Source organism: Watersipora subatra, chromosome 3 (assembly GCF_963576615.1).
Source record: "Watersipora subatra chromosome 3, tzWatSuba1.1, whole genome shotgun sequence".
Lineage (NCBI taxonomy): Eukaryota > Metazoa > Bryozoa > Gymnolaemata > Cheilostomatida > Watersiporidae > Watersipora > Watersipora subatra.
Genome location: NC_088710.1, coordinates 4,056,305 through 4,072,909, shown reverse-complemented (window position 1 = coordinate 4,072,909; position 16,605 = coordinate 4,056,305). Strand labels below are relative to the sequence as shown.

The 16,605-nt window shown below is 36.7% G+C and overlaps 3 protein-coding genes across 3 annotated transcripts in view; 1 reads left to right on the top strand and 2 right to left on the bottom strand.

Moving 5' to 3' along the window:
* LOC137389669 (protein unc-79 homolog) overlaps positions 1-1,229 on the bottom strand; it is a 37,445-nt gene extending 36,216 nt beyond the window's left edge. Inside the window, exon 1 of the mRNA XM_068075740.1 lies at positions 1,143-1,229. Coding sequence (XP_067931841.1) covers positions 1,143-1,164 — 22 coding nt within the window. The 5' untranslated portion in view covers positions 1,165-1,229. The remainder of the gene's footprint in view (positions 1-1,142) is intronic.
* A 3,099-nt stretch (positions 1,230-4,328) lies between these two features.
* On the top strand, positions 4,329-6,469 carry LOC137390149 (uncharacterized). The gene is made up of 5 exons (XM_068076421.1): positions 4,329-4,451; positions 4,539-4,688; positions 4,825-5,022; positions 5,394-5,477; positions 5,632-6,469. Exons 1-5 carry the CDS (start codon positions 4,338-4,340, stop codon positions 5,773-5,775), a joined length of 690 nt encoding a protein of 229 aa, XP_067932522.1. The 5' UTR covers positions 4,329-4,337; the 3' UTR covers positions 5,776-6,469.
* Positions 5,837-16,605, bottom strand: part of LOC137390148 (uncharacterized) — a 31,935-nt gene continuing 21,166 nt past the window's right edge. The window contains exons 3-8 of the mRNA XM_068076420.1: positions 16,144-16,285; positions 15,461-15,610; positions 12,569-12,770; positions 11,000-11,169; positions 7,857-7,965; positions 5,837-7,709 (exon numbers count right to left, since the gene is read on the bottom strand). Of these exons, the coding sequence (XP_067932521.1) occupies positions 6,486-7,709; positions 7,857-7,965; positions 11,000-11,169; positions 12,569-12,770; positions 15,461-15,610; positions 16,144-16,285 (1,997 nt within the window). The 3' untranslated portion in view covers positions 5,837-6,485. The remainder of the gene's footprint in view (positions 7,710-7,856; positions 7,966-10,999; positions 11,170-12,568; positions 12,771-15,460; positions 15,611-16,143; positions 16,286-16,605) is intronic.

Here is a 16,605-nt window from a genome sequence, read left to right as displayed (position 1 = left end):
CTGTATGTAGTCTAGGTAGGAAGCTGTATGTAGTCTAGGTACGAAGCTGTAGGTAGCCTAGGTAGGAAGCTGTAGGTAGCCTAGGTAGGAAGCTGTGTAGCCTAGGTAGAAAGCTGTAGGTAGCCTAGGTGGGAAGCTGTAGGTAGCCTAGGTAGGAAGCTGTATGTAGCCTAGATAGTAAGCTGTAGGTAGCCTAGGTAGGAAACTGTATAGAGCCTAGATAAGAAGCTGTATGTAGCCTAGGTAGGAAGCTGTAAGTAGCCTTACAACTTCTCAACAGGTGCATGAGTTTATACTTCTTACAAACATCAGCAGTTATTGTATATATTTGACGTCAGTGTACTGCATGCTCTGACACCATCTGTCAGTTTCCTGCAAGTCAGCCGAGTTAGAAATTACCCCTGTAAGGAGTATCCAACACTAGACCGAGTAGCGTTTGCTAACCCATGACAAAGCAAGATTTCCAAAAAATGTACCGGAAATGGTATGCGTAACGTATATTTGATATTTTGTTCTGATGCTGCCACAAAGCAAGATGATCCGGTAACAAAGCTAGATTTCAAAAAAGCAAATTTACACACTCATGAGAATTATCTAGTGACGTGCACCGGCAACAAATAACGACAAACCCTAAACATGAATCTAGCTGCGAACTCTTTACTCAGACTATTTATGGTGATAAAGGCATCATTGTAGAGGTCTTAGGCTACTTTTTATGGTAGGTTTATGTATTACTACAGACCCTTCCAAAATATTTAGAATAAACTGACTGAACCCTTAAATTATATAGGATAATGATAGATAATTTAGCCATATGGGTCATACAATCAAGATAGGCTCCATTGAGGTGAATTGAAGATACTGATCCAAGTACAGAAATCATGACTACTGAGCATACTGCATTCCAAGCTACACAAACATGTAGGGTTTTCCTTTAGTTGACAATTTCCAGATAGACCCAATGTTATGATGCCAAAATCACCCACTGATAGGTCCTAAAATGTTGTTGAATGGTTGAGCAGAGCCGTCTCTGACCCGCTATAAACTATGTGGAGTTTGAGTAGCAACACCGCTGCCTTAATGCTGTCAATGCATATTTGCCTAAGAAACAAAAAAGCAGTAAAAGACAGCCGAATACTTACATGTTAATTCTCTTGTAGCCATTGCTGCCGCAGATATATGAACTGTCTACATCATCAACTAGCAATCATTTAGCAGTTAGTCTTGCTCTATGTAAAATCAATATATTGTAAGAATAGCAAGCAATCAGGGTATCTAATTAGAACCCATACTGGTAAAGAACTAGTCACAGAGATCATAAATCTACTAACAGAAAAGTTGGAAATGAATGCCTAATTATAAAATATCAACTAACTGAAATGGTAGTCTTATATAAAAAAGACGGCTCACACGATGAAGTCACATAAGCTATCAAATGGAAGCTAGGCGAATCCTAGATATCTCTGCAACAGCACAAATGGAATAATTTCTCTAATAACATGTTTCATATAAAAACCGAAGACTTTTAAAACAAACTACTCACAAATCTCTCACTATGCATCTTCATTCCTATTTAATTCTAGCCTATAATTGCTACTACATGATGCTCAACTAGCTATACAACAAGTGATAATTTTTTTGAGAACAGCGTGTCTGTCGAGAAGGACAACAGAGATTGAGAAACTTATATATATATCTCATGGATTTGCAAGCCACCATTATAGTTTTTTGGAAAATGTGACAGGTGATCAAGGAGACAGACTTAAGTTCCATAAACTCTAAAGGTTGTCACCTCGTAAATAATAACTTATTTATGACATTGAGCAGAAAAGGCGTCATATACCAACTGCTGAAAAGCCTTGCACATACCAAGGAATTTTGTTAACTCCTGAGTATGTGCAAATGGTACTCAATTAAATATCACTACTAACAACAACAGCAAAAATGTAATAACATCGCATATCCATAACCATTTTTAAACGTTTGCTAACGTAATTTTATTTAATGGCACAACCGGCTTGACCTTAAAACAACGAACTAGTGGGCCAGTCGAACAAACTGGTGGAAAGAAAGCTAGCTAAAAACTACCATAAAAGCATTCGAAGAACTCTAACAATACTGACAAAGCTAAATTATACTATAGCCAAATAATATAAACGCTTGACTGCTACATAAACTCAGTTACGCAACCAATAATCAGGTAGATTAATACATGTTAGCGAAGAATAAGCCTGAGTAGAATGAAATCGTACTACGTATCCGGAAGATTAGATATAAATACAAAATCTGATTAGCACAATAATTTTTCTACCAATTTTCGTTGACGTTACAGCTCACGTTGCCTTGCTGCAACAACTAAACAAAACAAATCTTCCAGACCTACGCTGGCAAATATTTCGCATTGCAAATAATAAGATTAATTGTAGTAATGCATACGTTATTTCCACCGATCCAACTGCCGAGGATGAGCTTAGTGCGAGATCTGGATGTTTTGAATATGAAAATTGTGCCCGCACCACGTTTCGTCAAGAAAATGGGCAGTCTGATATCAACTTCAATATATTTATTTATCATAAATTTCCGATTTGCTCCGCGATAGAACCATTTGTATTATTTGTATAACAATATAATACGCTTACATTGGTACACTGTAATTATATGTTAGCAAGTTTGTACTTTAAATTTGAGTTAGTAAGGAAATTTAAAAAATAAGTTAGCTTTTAACAGGTACTTAATTGTGGTATATTTTTGTATTGATTTTGTAATTTTTCTCGGAGTTTTTCAAAGTTTATGCATCGTTCAATTAAATATGTCAATGCTGCCAGTTTTGATGTGGTGTAGTGCTGCATTACTGTTACTGGTAGTAAGGGTCATCTTACTGTACGTAGCCCCTCCTCATTCATTAAAAAGTATCAGTACTCTATGGACATTCTTATCACGTTTGCATAAGTATTTATTAAGCTATTTACTAAAAGTGAGTATCTAGTTATCATTCAATGTATTTTGGTGCATGAATGGTTAAGGGGTAACAAATTCCGGGAAAAAAAATTTTGTCTTTTTCCTTTGTAAAAAGCTAAGGCAGCTATTAAATTACTTTTTCTATTATAGAGTATATTATAACTAGAAATTTATTCTAGCATCCATTAGTACAGGGAGACAACCGTTAAAACCATTAACTCTATACACCATGTATCTCTACATAGGAAAACCACAAACTTATCTGAGGAAATTGCACAGTTCAACTGTACACCCGCTTAGGCAAATAACAAAAGCATTTGATGCTGTGTGTATACTGATTTCCTGTAGTCGATGCATGGTAGCAAAATGCTGCTGCTAAACAGTATATTATGCCTCATCAAGGTTACAATTGTCAAACTTTGAGTTGTGTCCGCTCTTCAGAAAAAACTGTTGGCTACAGCAATTTTAGCCTCGGACTCATTTATCCTTTACAAGCTGTCACCGACTAAGTAATGTTTCTATTACAATAATGCTAAATAATTTGAGACCATTTTTATAAACTATTTTGTTGTGCTCATGCTATTTTTAGACAATAGAAGCATGGATAAAAAGTATCCATTGCAAATGGCAGTCAGAAATCCTCAGGGAAGTTGTTTTCAATTTTAACCATTTGATGTCCTAAACTCACAAATTTTGATATTCCCATTGTTACATAATGATGACTTTTTGTTTAATTTAATTTATAGTTAAATCTTAAAAAATATGTTCTAATCACATCTTAATGACGTATGAATTGTTATAACATCTTTGTTTTATCAAATAATGAAATTAAAAAAGAATTAATGACGACCTAGACATCTTAAACATCTAGCTTGCTTTTTAGATGGTCAATGATTTTTCAAATGTTCTTAAGCCACTGTTTAGTGGTTCAGGACTTGAATTGTGCACGCTAGGTCAATAATTTGGTTTATTAGATATTGTTTGACATGCATCGGCAGTCTGATTTTAGTCAAATTAGTCGATTCGATAACTGATTCGATTTTAAATAAAAGAAATTATTGGAGCAAAATTTTGCTACTTAGCCAAATCTAGTTCATTAGTATTAAATGAGACAGTTAGGTTTGTTGAAAAACGTCATGAAATAGTTTTTTAAGCATACTTAGTCTGCCACATGTTGACAAGGCTGTGTTTGATTTGGAGTGTTTTTAGTCTGGATAATTCTTTCTGAGCAAAATCCGACATTTGTGAGGCAAACATGTCTCATAGCATGGCACTTAATTTTTAGTTTTTGGTCTAATATCAGCGCATTATTTGACTGACAGCTCTTACTTGCTCTATCAGAATTATTTGGATTCAATATTTACAGAAAACTAAGCAGAATGAAGACAGGCAAAGGAAAAAATAAAGAATCCAGCAAACTTAACAAGCGGGAAAATGAAGCATATGAACTACGCTATATTCATTTGAAAAAACAATGTGAAAAGCTTGAACAGGCAAGTAGGCTTCACATAACCACGCCATTTAAACTAGTTCATTTTTATTTACTTGTCAAGAATTAAGTTTCCTTTACATCAATTTAGAGAAATGAGCGACTTCTTCATCGTCTCCATTCAGTTGGCAGTATTCTTAAACAGTACAAGAAGGAAAAAGCATTTTTGATGCAGAGGCTAGATCAACACGGAGACAATTACAGAGAGGCACCAGCAGCCTTACCTTATGAGAACCAAGAGGTGGGCGTAACAACTAGTTCATCTTTACAGTATGGCTAGTAGAACAATGACTATGTAAGTTAGTCCTATTAGCTTGTGAATATTTATGATCTGGAATAATTGCTCATCATCTCACTTCGCAATTCTCATCGTTTAGGGAAACAAGGCTATATTGAACGCGATGAAGCAGCTCGTAAGTACAAAGCGACCTAAAAGTGGGACCGAAACTCAAACTCCGAGCAGAAAAAAAGCAAAAATGGAATTGAAAGATCCAAATGCCCCCAAAAAACCTGTTAATGCCTATGTAATGTTCTTTCAACATCACAGGCATTCGGTGCAGGAGACATATTTCAAGGTACTGTCCTCAATTTCTTTGACAGATATCACTTACCCACTGCTTACTGAATCAATGCATCGCGACAGTTAGTGGTGACTAGGTTTCACCACAATAGGTGTATTTTTAGTGGATAATATTGCTGGTTCTTTCATACATGACTCCACATAGAAGACAGCATAAGCATTTACATGACGTTTCATCTATGTCTCTTCACTGACACACCATTTGTTCTTGTACTAGTTGCCTGTATAGAACTTGTGGTTGGTACTGTCATTTTTAGTCAGATACTGAAAACTTGGAATTATCTACGAGGAACCTAGTTTCCTAAACTCAACTGAAGATTTAGGAGTTGTTTTATCCATGCATGAGTTCAAGTTTTTTTTTTCTAGGATCATAAGACAGAGATAGGTAATCATGAACTCACCCGAATTGTTGGACAACAATGGAACAAACTCTCTACCGAAGAGAAGCAGGTACATTTTCTGTTCATATCTCACCTAGAGAGCGGAATTTTCATGAACCATATAAACATGAAGACTTAAAATACATAAAAAAACATAATTACATAATACATAAAAAACCTTATTTCATTCAAATCAGATGCAACAGTTTTCACTATATTCAAAGGTGTTCTACAATCTGTATGAGAAAGATAAGGAGCGGTACCAGAAGGAGCTTACGAAGTATGAAAGCAGCAAGGATGGTGAAGTAAAAGATTCTGAAACACCTGATTTAGCAAAGGAAAGTCCAAGCAAGAAAGGGGTGGTATAGAGTGGCCTCCGTAATATAAGGACTCGCATTGTAAATAATGTAAATAGTTTGTATAATTAAATATCTATTTTTGAACAGTTTATTAACATTATGTAAAATAAACCTCCTTGGTACATCTGGTAAGGAAGATATCAACCGGCACTCTGTAGGTCAGCATTTCTATGGCTTCAGGAGATTGCGTAATACGAATTATAAATATTAAATTATGAACTGAATCCTTGAAATGGTCGCATTATGAAAATGCTTCTCTATAGTCTTTACATATCTAAAATGTTAATGAAACCACCAAAAAAGATTAGCGCAAGTTAAAAAAACAATTGCAATACAAAGTGAAAAGAGAATGGCACTAGTAGGCTACAATGGAAATAAAAAGTGTCACAACAATGACAAAAGTGTCACAATCCTGACAAAAGTGTCACATCATGAGTAGAAAGCGTTGCAATGCTAATAGTGCTGCAATGTTGGTAGGTGTGAGAATGCTGAAAGGGAAGTATTCCAGCATTGGTAGGAAGAGTCATGATACCGATAGCGAGTGTCAAAAGGTTGATAGGATGTAATATAGTACTGATAAAATCTGTCACAACTTGGACATATAACAGAGCGAGTGTCATTGATAATGTCAACTGTTATAGGCGGTGGCATAATGAGAAAAAACTATGGAAGCCAAGTTAGAGTCAAAAAATGGCCACTGAATGTTCTACAGCACATTATTAGCTAGGCGATGAGTAGGAGAGAATATTAGAGAAGTCAACCACTACTGATTCATTATCAGGAAAGTGTTTATTGGGTGTGTGAAGTTCTGGAATAACATCACTAGTCGGGCCAGAAGACGGTAAAAGCAGGTTGTCGGTAGGAACAGCCAAATTTGTGAAGACGTCTATCGGCCTTCCATCTACTGTCTGTGGACGAAAGGTTGGCGTAGTCGGAAAGTTTTGTGGAGTTGTACACCTCGTCGTTGACTGTATTGTCACACAATCCTGAGGCAGTGATGTATTAGTGTAATGCACTGCCGCACCATACTGACCAGGGAAGCACGACGGCTGTGATAGATGGCTGTGAAATGCTGACACCGAACCTATGAGATGCTCGCTAGCATTGCCTACATTGCTAGGCATGTAATGCATATGATGAGGATTAGGACTGACGATGCATGAGACAGGTTTGTCGAATACATTGGCCAGCGATTGCATGCCTGGCATGCTATTTGCACAGCTCATGGACTGGTTATACACGATATCTGGTGTAGACTGAGTGAGAGAGTACGACTGTGGCTGCAAGTAGGGTGGTACAATGCCACTCGGATCATGATAGGCACTATGCTGAGAGGTAACAGACGGTGGTCTAGATGGATGAGCGTATTGAGAACTGCAGACAGACTGAGGAGAAGGAACTGCACTATCTGTGCTGACTTGAGGTCGAAAATGTACTGGCAGCAAGGAGTCTAATGTTTCAGAATTAGCCAGAGATTCCGTATGATGTGAGCCAACTGAAGCAGGCCTAGACAGTTGGGAATGCGGGTCGGGGCATGATATGTCCTGTCTAAAGACGGAATCTAGTTCTTCTTGGGGAATCTTGCTGACATACTGATTATCAAAAGGTTCCTCAGGCTCATCTGATATTGTTTCAGGAAATATATCATCCAGATCCTTATCTTTGTCCTCATGATGCGCCTGAGATTCACTAAATGGTGTGTACTGAGGGGTGACAGAGGCGGGACGGGATGGGTAGCTAGGTGGAGCTACAACGGACAACACTTCCTCCGCTGGTTTACTCGCCACCTGAATAGAACTTTGAGATGTCACCGTTTCGGAATCTGGTTGTTGGTCATTGGCGGTAAGAGGGCTTGTGGTAACAACAGATTTGGTAGGCTCAGCGGCTGGCTCCGAGCTACCCTCCTCTTCTGCCTCCATGTTAGCAGCGGCTGCACTATCCAGCTAGAAAATCCAATGTATTTAATAATCAGACCATACAAGGCAGTAGTGTAAGACATTAGCAGCTTCACGCTAATCATAGCATTACTTTCATCAAGACACAGATCAGGATGTGCTGATTATGTTCCAATACACAACACACAGACTTACCTCTGCCTGTATATGTTCTGCAATTCTTTGGTTGATAACCTGTGCTTCACACTCAGGGTCTTCTACCATGTCTTTTTGATGCGTCTTCATGTGTGATTGTAGGTTGGCTCTAAACATAAAATACACAAACATCTTAAGGCTCGGCTCTGCATAAAAATCAAGCAATATTCTCAAGGTGTAGACAGAGGTTAGCTTCTTAACTAAAAAACACAAACAGATGTCTATATATGGTAGTGGGTCAAAATGCCGACAGACGAAATGTTGATGGACTAAATTTTGATGGACTAAATGTCGATAGACTAAATGAAGACATGAAATGTTGATGGATTAAATGTCGATAGACTAAATGAAGACATGAAATGTTGATGGATTAAATGTCGATAGACTAAATGAAGACAGATGAAATGTTGATGGATTAAATGTCGATAGACTAAATGAAGACAGATGAAATGTTGATGGATTAAATGTCGATAGACTAAATGAAAACAGATGAAATGTTGATGGATTAAATGTCGATAGACTAAATGAAGACAGATGAAATGTTGATGGATTAAATGTCGATAAACTACATGTCGACACATAATGGGCTAATTGCCAACAGATAGAATGACGACATTCAAAAACTTTTATACTTATCTTTCTTTTTTTATAATTTGTTTTTCTGATCACCGTCGCTTGTTTTATGAGACGACATTATGGCTGTTGATATCTGGTTGTCGAGATTTCGTCTGTCAACATTTAATCGATATTTTGTCCGCACGCCCTATATGTATATGGGTCTTTCCATAGAACTCGCCCACAATGCGTGATTAAACAAATCAAATATTTCACATTTAAATAATCAAAAAGTAAAAACAGTATCATAATGGATCAGTGTTTACTTAGATAGCACCAATCCAAACATCAATTGACACAAAGTACGACTTCCAGCGACTAACACTTATTGATATAAAAGCATTATTATGTGGTGTCTCCGACAGTTTTTGTTGCAAAAAGTGTGACATGAAAGCATCGGAGTCTGAAATTTCGGTAATAATCTCAAAAATTTGGTAAATATATTAACCAAAAGATAGAAACACATTATATGTATGCTGAAGGTTAACATTAATTCAAATTATTTGCTTATTGTTTGCAATTGGCAATGGTATCAATGTAAAAGGGACAACGCGTCACCTGGTGTCCCTGTTACATCGGCAACCTGTATTAAGGATAATTAACCAAAATAACTGGAATCAAAAGATGTATGAAACATGTATGATCACTGTTATTGTATGTTGGAATTAACATTACTTCAAATTAATGACATCGTGTTATCATTTGGCAATATTACTAATGTAACCGGGAACTGGTGTCTCCTTGTGTCTCTGTTACATCGGCAACCTATATGTAGGGTAAGATAGGCAATTGTTTTATGTAAAGTAGCCTATATTGTTTGCACTCCATAGTTAACTGTTCTCATGGCATTGTAACCTTATTACCCAAGTATTAAAGCAGGTGAAAGATGATTAAGCTTGTGTCTTTTTGTTTAATAAAATGTTTGAATAAAGGTGACTGCATATTATGTAGATTTTCATGACCAAGTGGACATACCATGTGGCGTTACTCTTATTACGCTTTATTTTCTGTCTGTAAATTTTGTGGTATTTACAACATTGTTGATGAGTAATTGTAAACATGGTAATTAGATTTGTCAGAGCTTTTTTGATAATTGATGTATTCACCTAAAGGTATGATATGGTGTCCCCTGTTACATCAGCAACCTGTCCCTAACCTGTTGTAGTAACACCAATATACTGCGAAATTTACCAACAACAGAGTAAAAAACTGTTTTGTTTACCAAATTTTAATAGTTAGGCTTCCTAAAAGTAATGCTAAATCTAGTGTAGGAGTGATTTGAGATTTTGACCTCAATGTCACACTTTGTGGGCGAGTTTTATGAGAAGACCCATATATAGATAGAAGGATAAGCATATGTGATGAGTGTCTGAGCAACCTTTATATCATATAGATTCCTAAACAGCTCCATAGAATCACCTCAAATTGGCATGTAATCTACTGACCTATATTGGCTATGGCTTTTAAAATAAATGTTCTAGTTTCTATATTTTAAAAAATCAGTCTCTCCCAATGCAATATACTTTTTGATTCAATCGAAATCCAATTCAACAATTAAGAATTTTTATAAAATCTCTAATTTCAAATCATCTTAAAGGTTGTCTTGCAACAAAATCCACATTACAGTTAGTTGGTATCAAAAGATTCACCATGTCTTACTCTGCAGTGTTGAAGGTGCCAAATATGTGGAAATGTGATTACAAACTCTTAAAAGCTCAAAAACGAAAAGCCGCCGTAGATTGGAATCTATTTATTTGATGACGTAGCCACGAAATTTGGTTATTGTCTTGTCACGTATGTTCTCACGTGAATTGAAAGGCCAATACAAAGCTCAATATAAAACTTATCGTAGTACTAGTTTATGACAAACACTTCGGGTTTTACCGAAGACCCCGTATCAAATATAGATACTCGCTACTTTACAGTTTTTTTTCGGCCTGGTCTAATCGGCAAGTCGTAATCTGATCATGTGACCCAATACTTCGTAAGTAATTTCTGCAGCACTTTTCGATTATCACAAGTGACCAACAGGCTCGTCATGATTATTAGACAATGATATGTACTCCTTCAAGCTAAGGCTAAAAAATTATACGAATTTTTACAGTAAGTTATAAGATATCACTGTTAAAAGTGACAGCATTACGATGATGATGAAATAGACGCGTAAGAACAATAGACATAACCAATTAAAATGAGAAATTCTGCTATTTAGAGTCAGTCCTCCATTTTGCTATTTAGAGTCAGTCCTCCATTGGATTTAAAAATATGGCGATATGCTAAATTTAGTTTATTTGACAAATTTCCTTGTCTCTTTGTATCTATTTCTTTAATCGCAATGGTCAGTTTAACCATTGTAATAACATCAAAATTCTGTCTCTCATCAGTCACAAGCTTTTGCACTTGCGTTCCATAAAGTATTAGAAAGCAAGAAGTATTTTGTGTTTTCTGTTAATAACAGCAACAACATTCAACCGTGTAAAGTGCTGTGTTAAGACACGATGAATCCTCGCCTCTGTTTGCCTACATACTTTGTACTGCAGCACTTCTTGCACCTGTCACACTTAAATGCTTTGGGATTGGTATGTTTGTAGAGCATGTGTTTCTGCTTGGCAGAGTCAGTCTTAAACCTACTAGAGCAAATCTCACAGCTGAACTCCTTCTTGTTGTTGTGCACGCGCTGGTGTTCCTGGAGATGGGCCTGTCACAAAATATATGCGGGCCATTCTTATTCCCCATATATACAAAAAATAATAAATGATCACCTGTATACAATTTTTAAGTGAGCTGAAAGATGAGCAAAGATTATAAGCACAATGTTACCGGTCCTTTTGAACCATGTTCAGGTGAAAACATCATGTTAACATCAACATCATTAAAATTTACACGCATGTTTAGCCATGGCCCTAAAACGTGTGGTTTCAACCTGTCATTTAATAACCTAAAAAATAATTGTTCGTTATTATTTAGGGGCAATTGACTAACGAATTAACTTCGTATGAATCTTACATATAGAGACCAATCATGCAACAGGTGATAGCTGGATTTCTCAGTTATTATATAGGGTAAAGCTGAATGATTGCTGAGGCACATAAAATACTACACTCCCATGTATCTCCTTTGAATAATTTCTAACAATATCATCGTCTCAGTATATATCGTCTCAGCAAGTTTGTAGAGTTCTAAAACCAACATTTTTTGCGACACAAAGATGTAGTTTGCCATTGAAGGTCAAATCTTTTGCTAGTTCAATGTAATGCAACTGTTGTCTGCATGAATGTACTACTGAGATGCTCTGCACATACCACAGGCAAAAGATCTTTTACTCTAGAAACAGACTGACTGCTTGAGGCATTTCCAAACTTGCACTAGCATTTAATAGCTATATCCAAACTAGCAATAATAGAGGACTCTGTTTATACATCAAGTAATTGGTCAAGTCCGTAGTTGTTTTTCGAGTCGTGGCCAAACACGCACATGTACATTTTGGACAGCTACAAGAAAATTGATGCTTCAAATGACTTGAAGTTTGGTGATTCTACATAAAATACTCAGCTTATCAATAAAATGTTAATAGATGGTTTCACCGGAACATGACTTCAACATGACCTCAACATGACTTCACACATGACCTCAACATGACTTCCGGAACATGACTTCAACATGACATCCGGAACATGACCCAACATCGCAACAAATATTGGCGACATAAACATCCCGTCACTACACCTGGCAAAAGGTTAACAAATAGCCCTTCCCTGTCTCTTTAGTGAGCTACATTTTTACCAGTTAGAATTTGATGACACTCCTTGATGCCAATTTCCCTTTGTTTATTTTAAAACGCCCAGACTAGCTAAAGCAGTCAAAGGGTCTTAATGCAATGCGAGACAAGTCTCTTACTTACTCCCACAGTTGGCTGGGAACAAGTTGCAACTGCTCTGCTTATATCAAACTCAAAACTAGCAAACTTCTAGCATGTAAATCGGTAAAATTATTTTCCTACTAATCAACTACTCTATTGCAAAGGCTAACCTTCGAGGGCGTTCAAATGCCACAATATCACAGTAATTGTGACAACGATCAGACATGACCAATCCTACCTTTCTTAAAAACCTTTTGTCACAATTGTCACATTTATGACGCTTTTCGACGCCAGGCCCATGAAATGTGAGTTGGTGGATAGCGAGGGAGTCAGCTCGCTTGAAAGACGTGCCGCAAAGCTCGCAAAGGACGGCTGTCAACTTGCCATGCACAGATTTCACATGCCTGAGGTATATGTCTACATCCCTCGTCTCGAATTTCCTGGTAAACGAACGTAACAATGAAATACTATATACCTCTTGATCAGTGACAGATTGCTTCTACAGCAATAAGCATCAAGAGAGAGACACCTTTGCATTGAATTTTCTCAAAAACTTCATAGCGGAACAATGACTAATTATAATACCTCGTATATACATAAATATAGTATATATACACGTTATATATATAAATATATAGTAAGTACATAATATGGCCTTTTCAAATAAGATAATGCGCGGTCATATAATAGCAAGTAGACTTCAGTTAGTACATAGCTAACCGCCATGTTCTGGTCGTATTTTGACACCAAGAATACATGACTGTAAGAACGCTTTTGCAGGAAAAGGAAAATTGGCAAGGAATAAGTGAGAACACATCAGGAGCTAAGTGCCACGTACAACATTCAAGAAACCAACAACATGCGGTGTTAGCTGTTAGCTCAGAAATTCATATAGCCACATTAGAAATTCATCCACTCTCATTACAAGTAAACAGAAACTGCATATCTAGTGGCATAAACTAGTTACCTGGCCTCCTGCCCTAGGAAAAGAAATACGTGTGTTATAAGATGTGAACAGAATCAAAGATAGTACGCCGCTGACCCGTGAAGATATGGAACATTTGGCTTGCGCAGTTGTTCTCTAATTGATTCCCTTCAATTTGTAAACAGCAAATGACTCAAATTATATTTGGCCAAACTAATCTGGAATATGCTTCAAAAATATTAGACAATACTTGAACTCAGTAAAGAACAAATTTATAAATAGAAATAGCTGTCAAATGTGCAAATGATGCTCATAAAAAGCTGCAACTCAAAAAAGTTTTCCAAATTACAAGTTTTTCATTGAGTGTGGGCGTGTCCGGGTCAGGCATGTGTTTCAGGCGGTCTAACGTGTGTCTAATGAATGGCATGACAGGATGTGGGGTGAGTGTAACAGAGTTAAAAGGGTATGTGAATGCATGAGATGTGTGTTAACACTAGGTGTGTGCCTCAGTGTTGGGTGCACATGTATGTGAGACCAGCTATCATCTGCCAATTCTATTTTTTGTCTATTACGAACTCATGATAATTGTGTCACCAGCAAAAAAGCATATTTCGACTTGTAAAAACTAAAAACTGTTTATGTCTACCTACCTATAGACTGAGCAACTTTGTAAAACCACTATAATCCTTCCTAATTTGTGGCTTCATTATTGCATTTTGTGGCATTTTTGGCTTCATTTGTGGCTCAATTGCAGCTTCACTATATGGTAGGTTTTCAAAGGTGGCCATTCGAGTTTTCTCACTTTCATTTAATAATCATAATTTATTCCTAAAAGTCATTTTATTGTTTTGAAATGAATAAATAGAAGAGTCAGTACAATGTATAATATATTTTACTGCGTATTTTTACTGCTTTTATTTTATTTACTATGGAGCATTATCTCCACTGGCAGTGACCTTTCTTTGAATACCTAGAGCAAGACACTGCCAGTCTCATCACTATAGCATGAATGTGGAGAGCACAGTCTATTGATATGAAAGTCTCCTAGCCAAGAGCTGGTTGATGTCAGCGTAAAAAAAGACCCCCTTTTACGAATAGCTCAGCTTGAGCTATTCTTAAGCCAAGTGAGCTCAGCTCAGGATCACTTTCTAACTATTGAATGGAATTTGACCATTTCTCCTCCATCATCTACCAAAAATTGCCAAAAAACACTTTTCCACCATTTTACCATCCTCATGATAACTGAATCAAGAATATTGTTTTTTATTCTTGTCCTAGTTCCCGTCAATCTGTTAGATTTTTGTACTGTCTATACAAATATACAATGTGCTATACCAAGTATGACTCATATATATGGACATGTATTTACATGTATAGTAATTGCAGAAAGTTTAGAAAGCGGTCAAGGGTTCAATTCAAGTTTCTATATCGCGGAAATTCGCATTTCATAGGTGGGTGCCGAACACAACCCTTGATAAGTAGGAGGGACTACTCTAGCTAGTTTTCTTACTTCAAAACAAAGCTCTCCATTGGACCCCACTTCAAAACAAAGCTCTCCATTGGACCCCACTTCAAAACAAAGCTCTCCATTGGACCCCACTTCAAAACAAAGCTCTCCATTGGACCCCACTTCAAAACAAAGCTCTCCATTGGACTTGATTCACAAAAGCATTACCTCACTATAAATATTTTTTGAGCTAACAAAATTGCAAATTACAGTACTTTGAAAACTACTTACTAAAAAGATTGGTATGACAGTCCAACTCCAAATTCTCATGACTACTCGCTGTGCATCGGTAGTCAATTCTATTGATTTAAAAGTATGATAGTAGTAATAAAACTTGACTTGATTGTGAGAGCACAACACCCAGCCTGACAATTATGTAATGTTCACGAACCATTACTCTATGATGAATATATAAAACATGAGTGAACAACTCCACATACTCACCCTTAACGCAACAATGTTTTGTTGTTGTTTACAATAGGCATTTAAATGGTGCTGGAATGAAAGGAGGTCACTACACCAAAAGGCTGTCTAATAATCATTTCCGAGAAACAAGAGCCAAGCTTGAAAATAACTATTTCCTGAAAGTTTGCAACTAATGGCCCGCTTGTTATTGTATGATATTAACCTATTCCGTCTGTTCTGCCAGTTCAAATATGGGACAATAGCAAAATCTGAGGGAGCATTCCACCACCTACTTGTCTTTGCATTGATCACAGGTGAAATATAACTTGTCTTTTTTATCTGTCGAGGCCTTGTGAAAGCGAATGTGATTCCGATAGGCAGCGATTTCCTTGGAAGTGAACTCGCATGCTGGACATCTCAAGTGCAAGAATGATTCTGGCTTCCTGCATAAAAGCAAAGCAACGATAAAACCTCATTGAAAATAGAAAAGTGGAAAATTGTGCATTTATCTACAAAAAAACAACCCCGAATAGTAACCAGAGCAATCAAAAGGAAACAGATAGCAGAAGTTTTAAATCTTCCATATGAGAATATCCAGTTATTAATAAATAAAATAAACTTCATCCATATGACAAAATATGATAATATATTAATGCAGTTATTATTCCTGATTTAAGGCTGTTTTATATTCTATGTATTACACAGTCTTAAATTCAACTAAAATGTGGCTCAGAAAGTAGCCAATCAAACAATAGCTGCATAACATAAACCATCTAATACTTGTTTGTGGTGTCAATCATACAAAACTGTCACTCAATCGTCCAGTTAGTCGCTATGTCATATTGTACTAACACTAAAACATCTTCAACAGCATATTTTCGACGAAATAAAATATTTAATGCAGAATATTAAGAGCAAACATTAAAAAAAAACTGTTTTACACCACGTCTATTCAGTGAACTATAGAAGTTCTTACCGCATCCGACTTTTTTTTATATTTTCGTCGGCGACCATTTTTCTAACAGCCTTCTTCTCTTCCTCAGAAACATGACGAAGAAAATCCTCAGTGAACCTGGCAAGGTTTTGGATGGTTCCGGAACATGAGTAGCCATCGTGCTCTGAGTAAACAGATGGTAAAGGGATTTTTAAAACAAGCAAGGAAACAGCTCACCTTACGTAGCACCACAAACTACAAATGCAGACAGAATAAAACTACTCTACAATATTAACAATCATGAGTTGGTTGTAAATAAAGCATTCGGTCGCAGAGTCCGCCTTCGAATAGCTTGTGAGTTTCCTTTAAAAACATGGACACGCCTACAGCCAACCCCGGCATATGATGTTAAATTCATTCTGAGATCTGTGATTATGCTACAATCACCCCATGTTGGAAGAAGTATTCTCATAGACATAAGCTGTTTAATTTGTCTCCAGCTTA

Bases quoted from the DNA above. Each gene is read 5' to 3' on its own strand.
- LOC137390149 (XM_068076421.1), top strand. From the start codon at position 4,338: ATGAAGACAGGCAAAGGAAAAAATAAAGAATCCAGCAAACTTAACAAG. The intron at 4,452-4,538 runs GCAAGTAGGCTT...ACATCAATTTAG, and splicing joins AATGTGAAAAGCTTGAACAG to AGAAATGAGCGACTTCTTCA. The intron at 4,689-4,824 runs GTGGGCGTAACA...CTCATCGTTTAG, and splicing joins TACCTTATGAGAACCAAGAG to GGAAACAAGGCTATATTGAA.